This window comes from Centrocercus urophasianus, unplaced genomic scaffold (genome assembly GCF_019232065.1).
Source record: "Centrocercus urophasianus isolate 14NV4802_14NV808 unplaced genomic scaffold, USGS_Curo_1.0 seq_17, whole genome shotgun sequence".
In the NCBI taxonomy this organism is placed as follows: domain Eukaryota; kingdom Metazoa; phylum Chordata; class Aves; order Galliformes; family Phasianidae; genus Centrocercus; species Centrocercus urophasianus.
In genome coordinates this window covers 24,637,383-24,650,154 of record NW_024884722.1, presented here as the reverse complement: position 1 = coordinate 24,650,154, position 12,772 = coordinate 24,637,383, and the positions used below count along the sequence as shown (strand labels likewise).

Sequence of the window (12,772 nt, the reverse complement as noted above, 5' to 3'; positions counted from 1 at the left end):
GGCTCGGTGCGGCGAGCGCCCCGCCGAGCCGCCCCCTCCCCGCTCCCTCCCGGAGGGTCCGGCCAGGGGCGACGCCGAGAGCACGTTTCGCGGCCCGGCGCCACCGAGGCTCCGTCTGCCGCGCTGGGCTCACCGCGCCATGGGGACAGGCAGCGAGGCGTGAGCATGACCCGCTCCGAGCCCAGCCCAGCCATGCCCGCGTCGCCCCTTCCTGTTAGCCGTGGTACGTACGTGGGACGACGCGTTGCTTTCTCCTTCTCCCTTTCCCCCCCCTCCCCCCCCCGCCCACACACTTTTTATTCTTTGCAATACTCCCTTCTCTCCCGGCCCGGTGTGGAACCGAGGCGGGGAGGGGAGGCCGCTGCCGGCCTGGGGGGAGGACGAGTCCGGTCTGCGCCGGAGCCTTCCTGGAAATGGAGAGATGGAGGGGCGAGCGGGGCACCTAGCCCGGAGAGCCGGGACCCTCAGCCACTCCCGCAAAACGGCAGGGGAGAGGGGACGCGCTGCGTTCTCCTCCTCCGAGGGTGCCGCATCCCCTCGGCGAGCCCCGGGCTGCGGCGGGAGCGGCCCCAGCTTCGGCCCCTTTGTCTGCCCCCTGCAGCCCCGCTGCGGGCCGTGGGGCCACGAGGAGCCTCGGCGGGCCTGCCCCTGCCCTGCCCGGCCTCTGCCCGCTCCCGCAGCGGGCGGCGGTGCCGCGCACAGCCACGCGTGGCCAGGGCGGTGCAGCCTCAGGGTCCGGCCGGAGCCCTTCTTGCAGCAGCGAGGAAACGTGCACTCGCAGAACTGGGTAGCTAGAGCTCCCAGTGACCGAGAAGGCTTACGGGGCAGAGGTGTCTCTTTAAATTTTAGAGGGGGAACCTTTAAAAATAATTTTGAAAAATCATCCGAGTAATGGCTCTTCCTTGCAGTGCTCCGTGCTCTTTTTAAGGCACTTTCGTGGAGAGGCAGAGGGCTATTCCACGCAGTAATCACCTTGTTTTCATTAATGTCAGTCAACGCAAATTAAGCGTGGAGATGGAACCCAGAAAGCGTGGCGTTGGCCATGGGGCTGGGCAGCAGCCCGGTGCCCGGCTGGGAGAAAGCGAGGCTCTGCCCCCGAGCGGTGCTCCCTCCGGCAGTGCAGGGGTGGGAGCCAGGCGGCTGCCGGCTGGAGGGGCCCGGGGACAGCGGGCAGGGCCGGGCTGCACTCAGCAGGTAATCGGGGAGGAATTCGTGGCGAGCACCGAGGAGCTCGCTGATATCAGGGACTTCTGTAGAAACTTCTCTGGGTAGTAATTCCCAATCGCCACTGGTGGTATTTTGTCGTGGCTGTCGTGCAACCCGTGGTTGCCGAAGCTGGTCTAAGCATCTCCCTCCTGCTTTCAATTACTTACATTTCAGAACACCTTTCAGGCTGAAAATTTCCAAGCTTAATCTTTGCCTGAAGGTTCTCTCCTCCACCTCCCCCTTCTTTTAATTGAGTTTGAGATAAGGTGATCCAGTTAGGGTTGTTTTTAAAGGTAAAGTCTTCAAGGAAGGGAGTCAAACATTGTCAGAAAGAAAGGCACTGTTTAAAGCACCAGAAAAGTATATTTAAGGGGGGAATATGATTAGCTTAGGGGTTTTTGCTTGCTATTTTTATTTAGTAAGTACCTGGAGCTGTATGGTGGAAGGGGTTTGATTTGATGAGTCTCAAAAACTTAATTAAATCTTTTTACTTATTTGCATTTCTCCCCATTAAGGTCAGTGTTGGGCTGTGCAGAACAGGTTAAAGTGGAGGCACGCTTCTGCCTGGCTCCAAGGAGTGATGCTCACACATGTGGCGCGAGCCTTCACAATAGATTTCTGCTGCCAGTAGTTTGCTTGAGGTTTAATCTGGTTTTGTGGTTTCAGCATGCATGGTTCCTTGCAACTGGTTTTCTTTTTTTTTGGTGGTGTTTTCCCCCTGATTCACTCACTGAGCAGGTTTCAAAAGTTTATACTGAAGTCATTATGCTGCAGTATTCTAGATACCCTCACTTCCTGCTGAATTCAGTGAGCCAGAGTGCATGCTTCACTGCAGCCCTCTGCTCCCCCTGCAGTGGGGGAAGTAGGACTTGGGGGCAGTCCTGCTTAAGTCATGTGGCACCTACTGCCCCTAGAGCAGAGGTGGGATTCTGAAGCCAGGAGAGACAAAAAGTAGAATGAAGCAAAGGTCTTGGTGCACAACCTACTGAACATGTGCAGGAAAAGGGTTTTGCTTTCAAGATGCGTCCTGCAGTGCCTGCCCCAGGTTTGCTGTTAAACTGCTGGAAAGTGTTGTTTTAAGTCGAAGTTTTACGTTATGTGGATAAAATATGCCCATTTTGCTCAAGAGTGGTAACGATCCTGGAAAGCCAGGTGGCAGGTGTATGCACAGTAAAACAGAAAGCAGCTCCTGAAGGGTGTATGAGGCTGCAGCTCTGTTTGAAGCAGTGTTTCTGCAGAAGGAGAGCTCCGAGAGGCTGCGTGGCGGTGAGCAGCAGGCAGTGGGCTGTGCTGCCAAGGGAGAGCCTCTGTGAGAGCGTGCATGAAACAGTTCCTGGTCCTGAGTTTCGTTTTTATTTCTTAACCAAAACCAAATGGATACTCAAGGATTAAAGAAGGGGGAGGGTAAATTAAAGCTAATTCCCTCCTCTTAACCCATTTCCCTTCTTTTCATATACAAAGTGTTGTACAAAACAGTAGATACAGAGAATGGAGCAAGATTGAAAAGTGGGCTGACTTTAGTACAGCTGGGAAGAACATCTAGATGATAGGATACAGCTCCAAGAGGGCTGAAAAAAGATTTCGTGCATTGCATAGGGTCAGCTTTTCTAGTTTCTGTCTTCCAGTGTCTGTTGTGTCTTCCTTTTAGAACACTTGCTGCTGGTAATGAGATGCTTCTCCATTCAAAAATGTAGATAAGAGGTTGTATGACAACTTCTAAGTGAAATGGTGACCCCTATTGCTTGGGACCTGTGTATTGTTATTTAAAAAGGCTTTCATGAAAGTTCCTAGGTCTTGTTCCCCCACCAGGCTAATCTCAAGTGATTTTTAAAAAGGCATTTAAACACTGAAACAAAGTGCTTTAAATTGGTTCATTCTGGCTGTAGTGAAACCGGGCTCAGCTAGTCCAAGCTGTGTGATTTTTCCCATACAGTTGTGTTTTTTTCAAGGGTCACTTACTTTCTTTTCTGATGTCAGATAAAGCCCGCCACCATTTTATGAAAACTCATTTTTAAGTTTTGCACCTAGTTATGAAACAGGATCTTAATGAATGAAAAGGAAAATTCCTTTCTTTTTATTATTCTGTGCAAAGAAAATGGAAGTAAGAGAAGCATTTTAAAAAATATATTTTTATTGTTTTTCCTGGAGGCATTCCATAGGGTTAAATCCCCCCCACTGCCTTGCAGGCAATATTCTCATTATAACTGTCTATAATTTTGACCTAGTTGGGACTGAAAGATTTAGCTCTTGATTAGCTTTTTAGCAGTATTTGCTGAGGATTATAGCAGTCAGTGGGATTGCTCCAGCTTTATTACTGAAAGCAGAACTTAAGATACTGGCCTTACAGCCAGCTTTTGGTTTTGCACATGAGTTAAAAGAGGAATCAACTCAAGTCACAATCAGCTTCAGGATGCACTATTACTGTCTGGGGCAGTTCCCTGCTAACCCTCCTGTACTTATTACCCACATTACTTTATAGGGACTGTCCTGACTGACTCTGCTCTCAGGAAGGGAGTGGGGGGGGAGGGGTCCCATCTGACTTGGAATTCAGAAGAGACCACTGAAGTCAGTTTTCCTCTCCAGGATGATGAGAACTTACAAGTTATTGCGTTAAGCCATTAGATTTGTATTTGATAATCCTGCAATTGACATGGGTGTTTTGGTAATAGGATTTCTTGGTTTGAAATGTGACTGTCCCGAAGAAGTTACATGAGGCAATTTGCAACTCCTGCAGGCATCAACACGACAGCACTGCCTGCCATTTACATGGAAAAGGGAGGGTAAAACATTCTGTAGTGCTACAGAAAACAAATCTTGGATACTGAGCTTGTAGCTACCTAATTCTGGGATGCTGGATGTGGCAAAGTAAACATAACAGCAACAACATAAAAGTAGTTTTACTAGAAACTTTGTTTTTTCTTTCTTTTCTTTTCTTCTTTTTTTTTTTTTAATCTAGCAATTGTGGTTATTGTGGCAGAGCAGAACTCATCAGGAGTATGGGGGTTTCTTCAAGGGGAAGCAAAGCCCTGATGCTGACAGGCATTTCTCCCAAGAGGCTACTGTCACCATGGAGGTCAGGTGCTCTGTTCCAGATGGGTAAAACTGGAGTCCAGTATTAAAAGAAAAGAAAAAAAGATATGCATCCTTTAGAGAGCTACTGCCCAGATCTCTTCTAAAGAAAAATTCTTTCCAGTGACAAAATTGAAACAAAATGCATAAAGTTGCTACTGTTTTCCATATGCCCATGTATTGTCTCTGACAAATGCCACCAGCCTTTTCCATCACAGTACTACCTCAGTATTATGTATTCCTTCCAGACAGGTGTGGAGTTTTTGTTTGTTTGTTTGTTTCTTTGTTTTGTTGCTGTTTTGTTTTTGTTACAAACAAAGCAGGATGATCTTGCTTCTTCAGTCTTGAAGCACCTGTGTTGAAATCTCTAAATGCAGGTAAAGACATATCACATAATCATGATTTTAAAGAAAAATTAAGTTTTGTAAGATTGTTATAAATGAAGCTTCTGATTGGTAATATTGCAAATATGCTTCCCAAACTTCTACAACAGCAGTGGCAAATGTTCATGTAGAAAAGTAGCATGAACAAAGCTTTAAACACATTCAGTATCTTCAAAAATCCAGTTGCAGTTTCCATTCTTGATCTCCTGTTTTCTCTCCCCCTTCTACTTCTGTTTCAGAGCTGATAAAGAGAAAAGGCTTTATTTCCTTTCTTCTGCTCCCCTCATGATTCACACATTTCCATGCTACCTGGCCCTTATTTGCTTGCGCTCTTCCTTGCTCTCCTGGTTGTGGTGTCTGAAAGTGGCTCACATTTCCTCTCCTTCCACTGTTATGTAGCACTGTACACTAATGGCTACCAATGGGCTATCTGCTGCTTGTTTGCAGCTGGCTTTGCAGCCCTCCAGACTGTTCTTTGGAGCCTGTTTTCATCAAAACCACAAGAAAGTGGGCAGCCCTTTGCAGACTGCCAGCAGCTGTTTCATGGACCTGTTAACATGCTGCTGATGCCTCTTTGATGCTCAGTTTGTGGAGTGACTGGTAATGGCCATTCCCTCTTCCTCCATGCTGCTCCAGAAAAGGGTAAGGGAAGGAAAGCACTCAAATTACTCTAACTTCAGGTTTGTATTTGGTGTATTTCAGTGTCCAAGCCAACTTTTGTGGAGCACTTCTGTGAGGACTGTTTGGGTCTTTTAGGAATGGCTTTTGAAGCATTACCTGCAACTACGGATGGCTGTACGTGTGTATTTAGTCACTCTGGGTCACGTCTCCTCCTGCAATGCCATTAGCTTGTTTGATGTGAGTGGTTAGCTTTGTTTTCTGACGTGACCTTAGAAGTGCCTTGAGCCTTTTGCTGTACTGCAATGTTGACTCCAAAATGATGTTTGAGCGCATGGAAAAAGTGCTGCCTCATTAATGTTAGTTTGGTGTGCTCCTGTAAGATGCAGATGAGATACAGAATGATCACAGCATGTTTACATAGACACGTGACATACGGGATTTATCTTTTGTAGCACAGAAGATCTTTCAGCTTACTGCAGAACAGATGAGCTGGGCTTCTAAGAGCTTTAAATAAGCTCAGAAGAGAGTGGGGAGTTACTGTTAGGTTTTTCAAGTATTGTGACTGTGCAGCCTGTTGATGGCTGTGACAGAATTAGAGACGAGTTTGCTGCCAGCATGCTGGCTAGGAGCAGTGGGAGCTGGTAGTCCTGTGCAGCAGCTGTGTACGGTGGATCTACTACACCCTTTGTGCTTAGATGGGTTCTTGTAGTCTGGGGATGTGTTCTTGCAGAGCCTGCCCTTTGCAAGCCCCATGCCGTTGTTTGCCCAACGCAAGCTGAACCTTGGGCACCATGGTAGTGTTATGAGTTTCTGAGGTGCTAGGTAGGCTGGGTTGCATCAGCAGGGCTCTGCCTTCCTTCAGTGGAGCTCAGACTGGGCTGTGGGTAAGCCCAGCCATGGTAACATCTCTCTGCTGGCTTCAGCACGGGATGGAGGTCATGTGGAAGACAGTGCTCAGTTTCTCTTGCCTTTTGAAGTGGTGGGGTTTGGGCCTGGCAGCACTCTTCTTCCTTTTTCTTCCTTTAGGAGCTCTTTTTTACTTCCTTTAGAGATAAACTATGTATTTAACAGAATTTATTTATATTTAAACAAACAAAGAAGGAAAAGCAACCCGTCTTTCGGAAAATTGCTCTGGAGCCAGAAGAGTCTGTTGTCTCCTCTGAGATGCATGGGTTGTGCTTGGGAGTTTGGATGCTTTTTCATCACAGTCATATTTGAAGACAAAAGCTTAGGATAAACATTATGGTGTTTTGTTGATGGCAAATATGGTAGTGGTCATGATCATGAAGCAGAGGTGATTTCTTGCATAATACATTTGACATTGCTGGAAAGGACCATGGCTTGCAATCTAGTACAGCGTGCTTGTACATGATCCCAGGAAATAACATTTGGAAAGGCAATTCTTCCATGATCCAGTTACCCCTGTGAATACAAATTAAAAGTCTTTAGAGAGGTGTAGTTATTTCTCCAATTTTAACCTGGGCATGTACTATGATGGGCAGCCAGTGGATGAGATGTCCTTGTGCTGGTGTATGGGTGCCTGTAGCACCAGCTGAACTCAGCTTTGTTGTTTTTTGTTTCCCAAATGACCATACAGTAATAGCTTTATGCTCCACAGCATATCTGAAGATGTAAATTTTAGCTGTCCTTACCCAAGGAGAGCGGTGGTTAACAAACCACCAATAAGACTGAGAATGTTCAAACATCTTAAAATTGATGTAAAATGGTAAATAGGAATCGCTGCATGATCAGCTGAACTTTGTTCACTTCTTTATTAGTTTTCTAGGCATTTAGGCAAGCTTTCCATTTTGCAGTCCACTAATACTTTCAGAGCTTTCGTGCTGATTTTGCTTGATGTCTGATGCTGGTATTTCAAGTTCTAGCTATGTATTTTTGATCAGTCAGCTTAATATACATGCTTTCTCCATTAATTAGATTTACATTAATGTTATTTTATCTTTTTCTGTTTCAGAGTTGACTCTGTATTGCTACAGAGACCCGCAATGGGAGTGTGCAGTTTTCTGTTGAAAAATTCTCTCAAGAGCTCATGATTTTTTTCCATCTCTCCTCTTAACATTTCGACTACTCCGCAGACATGGCTCACCACGCAAGGCCTTCCAGATTAGCCAAAAAGGAAGAGATAGGCAAAAAGAAAACTAACCAGGGTAAAAAGAAATCTAGCCAAGTGAGAAAGAAAACCACAAAGACTTCCACAAAAGCTGTTAGTTCTGGAAAAGGCAAAAAGCCGGCACAAGAAAAAGATGTGAAGAAAAAGCAGCAAGAAAAGAAACCAATCATGAGCTCTTCAGGTAGATTTCTCAGGAGCAGTGTCACCAGAACCTTGTCTGGAACACCTTGGGTGAGTTTGGAGAAAGCTGACAATATCCTCTTTCATAGCCAGGAAGCTTTCAACATCAATGGTTTTACAATGTCTCTTCGTAACCGATCATTCTCCCGTAGATTTTCTCAAGCTCCAACAATTGCAAAACCCAGAAAAGCTGCAGCACAAAAAAAGCTAGAAACAAAGGAAAAACATGAACAAGCTCTGGCAGTAGTAGAAGACAAAAATGTTGAAGCATCCGAAAATGTGTTGGAACAGAATTTAGCACAAGATGAATTAGCTTCTCTGCCTGTAGAGGATATTCCGTGCAGTGTAGATGAAGAGCCTGCTGCCATGTGTGCTGGTCAAGAAGAGGAGGGAGAAATACCTGAAATGAAGAACTCTGTTCCAAGCACCCAAGTGACTGATGATAATACAGCAGAGTCAGAGGTGGAGTATGAGCACGAAGACCTGCCCTGTGAGCAGACGCTCATTGATCTCAATGCAAGTAGTGCAGCTGAAGCATCTGCTGAAGATGCTGCATTGGTGCTTCCGTCTTCTGATTCCATAACCACCTCTGAACCAAACTCGAAGGTGTGTATAGAGACTCCCTTCGACCTGGTGCCTAACAGTAAAGAACCTGACTCTGATTCTATTGATACCTCAGACCCCAGTTCAGCTGTGCTGTTAGAAGAGTTGGTCCCACTTGCTGAATCCCACACTGAAGCAGAGTCAGACCTGGTGCTAGCCAGTGAAGAACGCTACTCGAATTCTGCACCCACAGTTACCTCTGAGTTAAATTCACAAGAATGTTTAGAAGATTTGAGCTCATTTTCAGAGTCCTGCATAAAAGCAGATGGGAATTTGAAGTCTGAGAATGAAGATCTTGGTTCACATGAAGCTGCCACTGGATCAAATTCACTTTTACATTTTGAAAGTGTAAGTTCACTTGTGGAATCTGACATGAAACTCGTGGATTTTGTGCCCATTCACAAAGAGATTGACTCATGTTCAGATCTGAGCTGTACAGTAGGGAATACAGAATCAGACTCAAAAAACATACTTACAGTAAGCGAACCAGTTTCCGATACCTCTTTAACCAATATTGAAGTGGAGGATATTGAACAATTTGTTACATGTATTGATGCAGAGACGTTAATTTTGAATTCAGGTTATGTCCCCGCTTTATCATCAGATATAGAAAAAAGAGCAGTCGATGAACTCTCCAGTGAGAGTTCCAGAAAATTCTCTGAAGGTTTTGTTTCAGAGTTGCCTTCAAGCACAGAAATCTCTGTTCTTGCCTTAGAAAAAGCCATAAATGCAGATTTGCCAGTTGATTTGAGACTGCAGCAGAATGATTATTCATCACAGCTGGAAAGCGTTGGAATAAGCTTGAATTTGGTTCAGGACAACGTGAGCAACAGCACTCAAACAGTTGAGGCCTCAGGGCCATCCTCTCTTACAAATCCGGCTGGCAGTCACCCTCTTGCATATTCATCTCTGCTCCCTATGTTAGAGAAAAAGAAACGAAGGCGTTGTGGAGTCTGTGAGCCCTGTCTGCGGAAAACAAATTGTGAAGAATGCAGCTGTTGCAGGAAGCGCAAAACCAGTCACCGGATATGTAAAAAGAGAAAATGTGAAGAACTGAAAAAGCCACCGCCACCAATCACACTACCTCTTGAGGTAAGCCAGAAAAGTCTCAAATTAAGTCACGATTTGGAGGATTGAGGTGTATCTGAAAACACTGCAGAGGGGGGTTGTTGTACAGATTTAGAGAACTTAGGGTTTCTTTTGGAGCTAGCAAGTTACATTGACTTGCTATCCAGAGATGCGTAGAAGTGAACTGGAGTTACTAGTTACTAGAGGAAAAAAAAAAAAAAAGAGAGGCAAGATTGGCTTTAACTCTGTGTTCCAAATACCGGTGTACTGGCTACAGCAATTGAGGGCATGAAAAGGTGAGAAGGATTTAAGTACAGAATGTGAGGAGTGGGGAAATGAGGGGATAGTCTTAGGATACCCTAAGTTCTTAGGGAAAGGGCTTGTGTTTCAAAATAACTAAGAAAAAGAAGGTAAAAGGTAGAAGAAGGAAGGCTGTGTGCTCTTTAAAGTGATTTGCTTGTGATTATGCATTTGGTAGAAACAAATCAATAAACTTCAGGACAGGATTAGAGCTGCCTTTTTCCCCTTTCACATCCCTCTGCCTTTCTAACTGTCTGTTCTTCTGTTTCTTTCATTTCATTTTTCCCGCCTCTCTTACTTTGTATATCTTACCACATATTCCCCATGTATTCTCTTTCTGTTCCTTACTCATTTTTCTGATCCATAAGTGTTTTATAACCCAGGTCATTACTTTTGGACCAAAGATGAGGGGAAAAGACATTCTGTATGCCTTTGTGATAACAGCCCTGGCCTTCTGAGAGATTTCAGTTCAAGATCAGGCTTTAAATCAGGTAAGTAGGGAATTGAACACAGATTTCCCATATCCCAGCTGAATTCCCTGACCTCTGAGCTGCAGTGTTAGCCTCTGCCTGCTCCTGGAAGTTCATATGGTTGAACAGAGACTGAGCCGTGGAGAGGGAGATGCTGTCGCAGTTGTTAAGTTGCTGGGACATTTGCCTTGGGATGTGGGAAACTCGGGTTCAAGTCTCTGCACCAGCATGTGCTCTGTGCTCTCTGAGCAGTTCACACTGCAGGGAATGCACCTGCAAAATATTTCTGAACAGCAGCTTCATTAAAACAGTGTGTTCTTACAACAGATAGAAATCCCAGTTTGCTGCGGAGCTCTCAGGAGACCTCCTGTTTCCAGCCCTCTGTCCGGTACTTGCTAAGGTTTGCAGATGTGCCTGTTCTGTTTTCACAGTAGGCAGGCAAAGAGAAGAGTCCCATAGCAGTGAAGGGTTATGATATGTGTACAGGCTTTGGGCAGGAAGTGTATTTTAAATTAAAATGCTTAGACAAGAAGGTTTAAGCAGGTGGGCTTACAGTTCATTAAAAATCCTTTACGTCTCGACTGCTCATAGAGAGTGAAGTGAAGTGAGTGAAGGGACAACTAACAGGTGACTTGAAGATGTAATTGAGCAATAAAGGTGATAGAGACTGATGCTGACTTCTTGCAGAAAGAGAGTAGCAACATTAAAACCTTGTTGGCTAAACACTGGCTAAACGAGATTTAGCCAATGGAGCTAAAGAAGCTTGTGGAAGAGAATTGATGGAACTGATATAGGAAGTGATTGAAAAGCCATGATTTAGAAAAGGTTTTGGCAGGGTCAATGAAAGAAGCACTCCAGCTTTTCTGTCAACCTTTGTTTTCCAGGCTAAATGTTCTTCTTTTATTGTTGCTCAGTCTGACCTTCTCCTTGCAGATATGCTTTGCCCCTTCACCTCTTTCCTCTTCAGACACTCCTTTTTCTTTCTTTACGAGGAATTTCTTGTTTATATTCCTTTGGGAGTTTATTTCTTGTGTGCTTTTGTATTATTAAATTGGTCACATTTTGTTCAATGCATTTAGAGCTGCACCAGAGGCCTCTTTCATTACTTGTTAAATTTTGTATGAACTTTGAATACTGCATAGAGGAAATGAAGTATTCCTGACATTTAACAACATGTCAGGTATTTTCTCATAAAACTGTATTTGAATGAAACCTGGTGCCTGTTCAGATGTTCCTAGGAGCAAGTCTGGTCTCTCATATTCTATAGAAGCACCGCTCAGAGGAAAATGAAAGAGGAAACTGTTTCTGCAGCGTGTGTGTTGCGAGAGTGCTTTGAAAATGTTGAGATATAGGGGGTGATGTGGGGGGATGGGAAGCACTGTGCAGGCAGCTATCCTTCAGATAAGACTTTAGCACTCTGAAAGGGAATCCCGTTGTGTTTTCCCAGACCGAGATGAGGTTGGGACTACAGCAGTTGAGATTTCCATGCCAGCGATGTGTCACAAATAGAGGGCAGCTGGGGAAAAAGTCTGTAGGTCTCTGTCCATGGTATAGAAAGGGAACAAAGCAATTAAAGAGAAAATAGGTTGGCTTCAGTGCATTCCTCGTTTGGAGGAGCTGTGCGTCTCTGTCTCGTGTTGGTGGAATGTAAGCATTTTTTAGAGGTGATTCACTGGGAGGAGGGTGTAAGGGGATAGACGTTCTCTGCGTGAGCATAGTTTAAACATTGATGTTTTGCCTTAAAGGGAATTATTTCTTTTGACTTTAACTAAACAATGCAGAAGTCGGCAAAGTGGATGAGAGCTGTGTGTTGAATGGCTCTAGGACAGCTGGTGCAGGGGTTCAAAAGTCCCTGCGTGCCGCTTTAAAAAGAAAAAAAAGCTTTTTAAAGAATAACAGCCACATAAACCTGAAGTGATACGTTACCGTGCTACCTTGTTGAATGGAATGGATTTTTCCGGGATTCAATGTGGGGAAGGTCCAGAATGGCAGTGCTGCTTCTCCAGCAGCACTACTGCAGGGAGCCTTGCTTAGGCATGGGTGGAGAAAATGACCTGCAGTATATAGGTAAAATGGTTGGGCGTCACTGCTTTCTGGGGGAGCAGCCAGGTAAGTGAGAGGTGACAGTAGGCATTGAAAAGGAGAGGAGAAAGGTTTTATGCTGCATTATCGTCCCACTCTGGGTGAATAATGCAGGAACACTCCGCAGTGAAAAGAGCATTTTGACAAGTTCCACCTACACAGGAGTGTGGAAATTTTACATTTTCTCTTGTCTCCAAGACTGCCGTGTTCTGCAATAACATGGTACTTGCTGGAGGCTGTTTTGCAGCTATTTTCTACCAAAAAGCGCATTTTATCTCAAGAGGTGGTCTGGTTTGCTGCTATTGCACCATCGTGCACACCTTGGCAGTGTGGATAGGTTGCAGGTCAGGGCTCGGTAGGTTGCAAAAGCAGCATAGGAGGGTGGTGCAGAATTTGTATTGCTTTCTCCTGGGGAAGAAGCATTAGCAGGGGCCGGCGTTGCTGAGGTGCCTGCATTTTGGGGCTGCACCCGGGCAGGAGCCCTGTCCCGCTGCCAGCCTCTCCTGGGGAGAGTTTGCCTGCACGTGGGTGACAGCGATGGCCCCGGGAGGCTCCGTGGGACCTGGCCTCACCCCGGTGCCCTGAGACATCTCATACAGCGGCAATAATCTGAGAAATGGGGAAATACGGAACAACGATACGGCCTGTTTCCTTCTGGGTTT

At 45.4% G+C, this 12,772-nt stretch overlaps 1 protein-coding gene across 1 annotated transcript in view; it reads left to right on the top strand.

The window, feature by feature from the left end:
* The first annotated feature begins 148 nt into the window (after positions 1–148).
* The window catches only part of TET1 (tet methylcytosine dioxygenase 1), a 63,657-nt gene continuing 51,033 nt past the window's right edge, over positions 149–12,772 (top strand). Inside the window, 2 exon segments of the mRNA XM_042818546.1 lie at positions 149–223; positions 7,252–9,282. Of these exon segments, the coding sequence (XP_042674480.1) occupies positions 7,375–9,282 (1,908 nt within the window). The 5' untranslated portion in view covers positions 149–223; positions 7,252–7,374.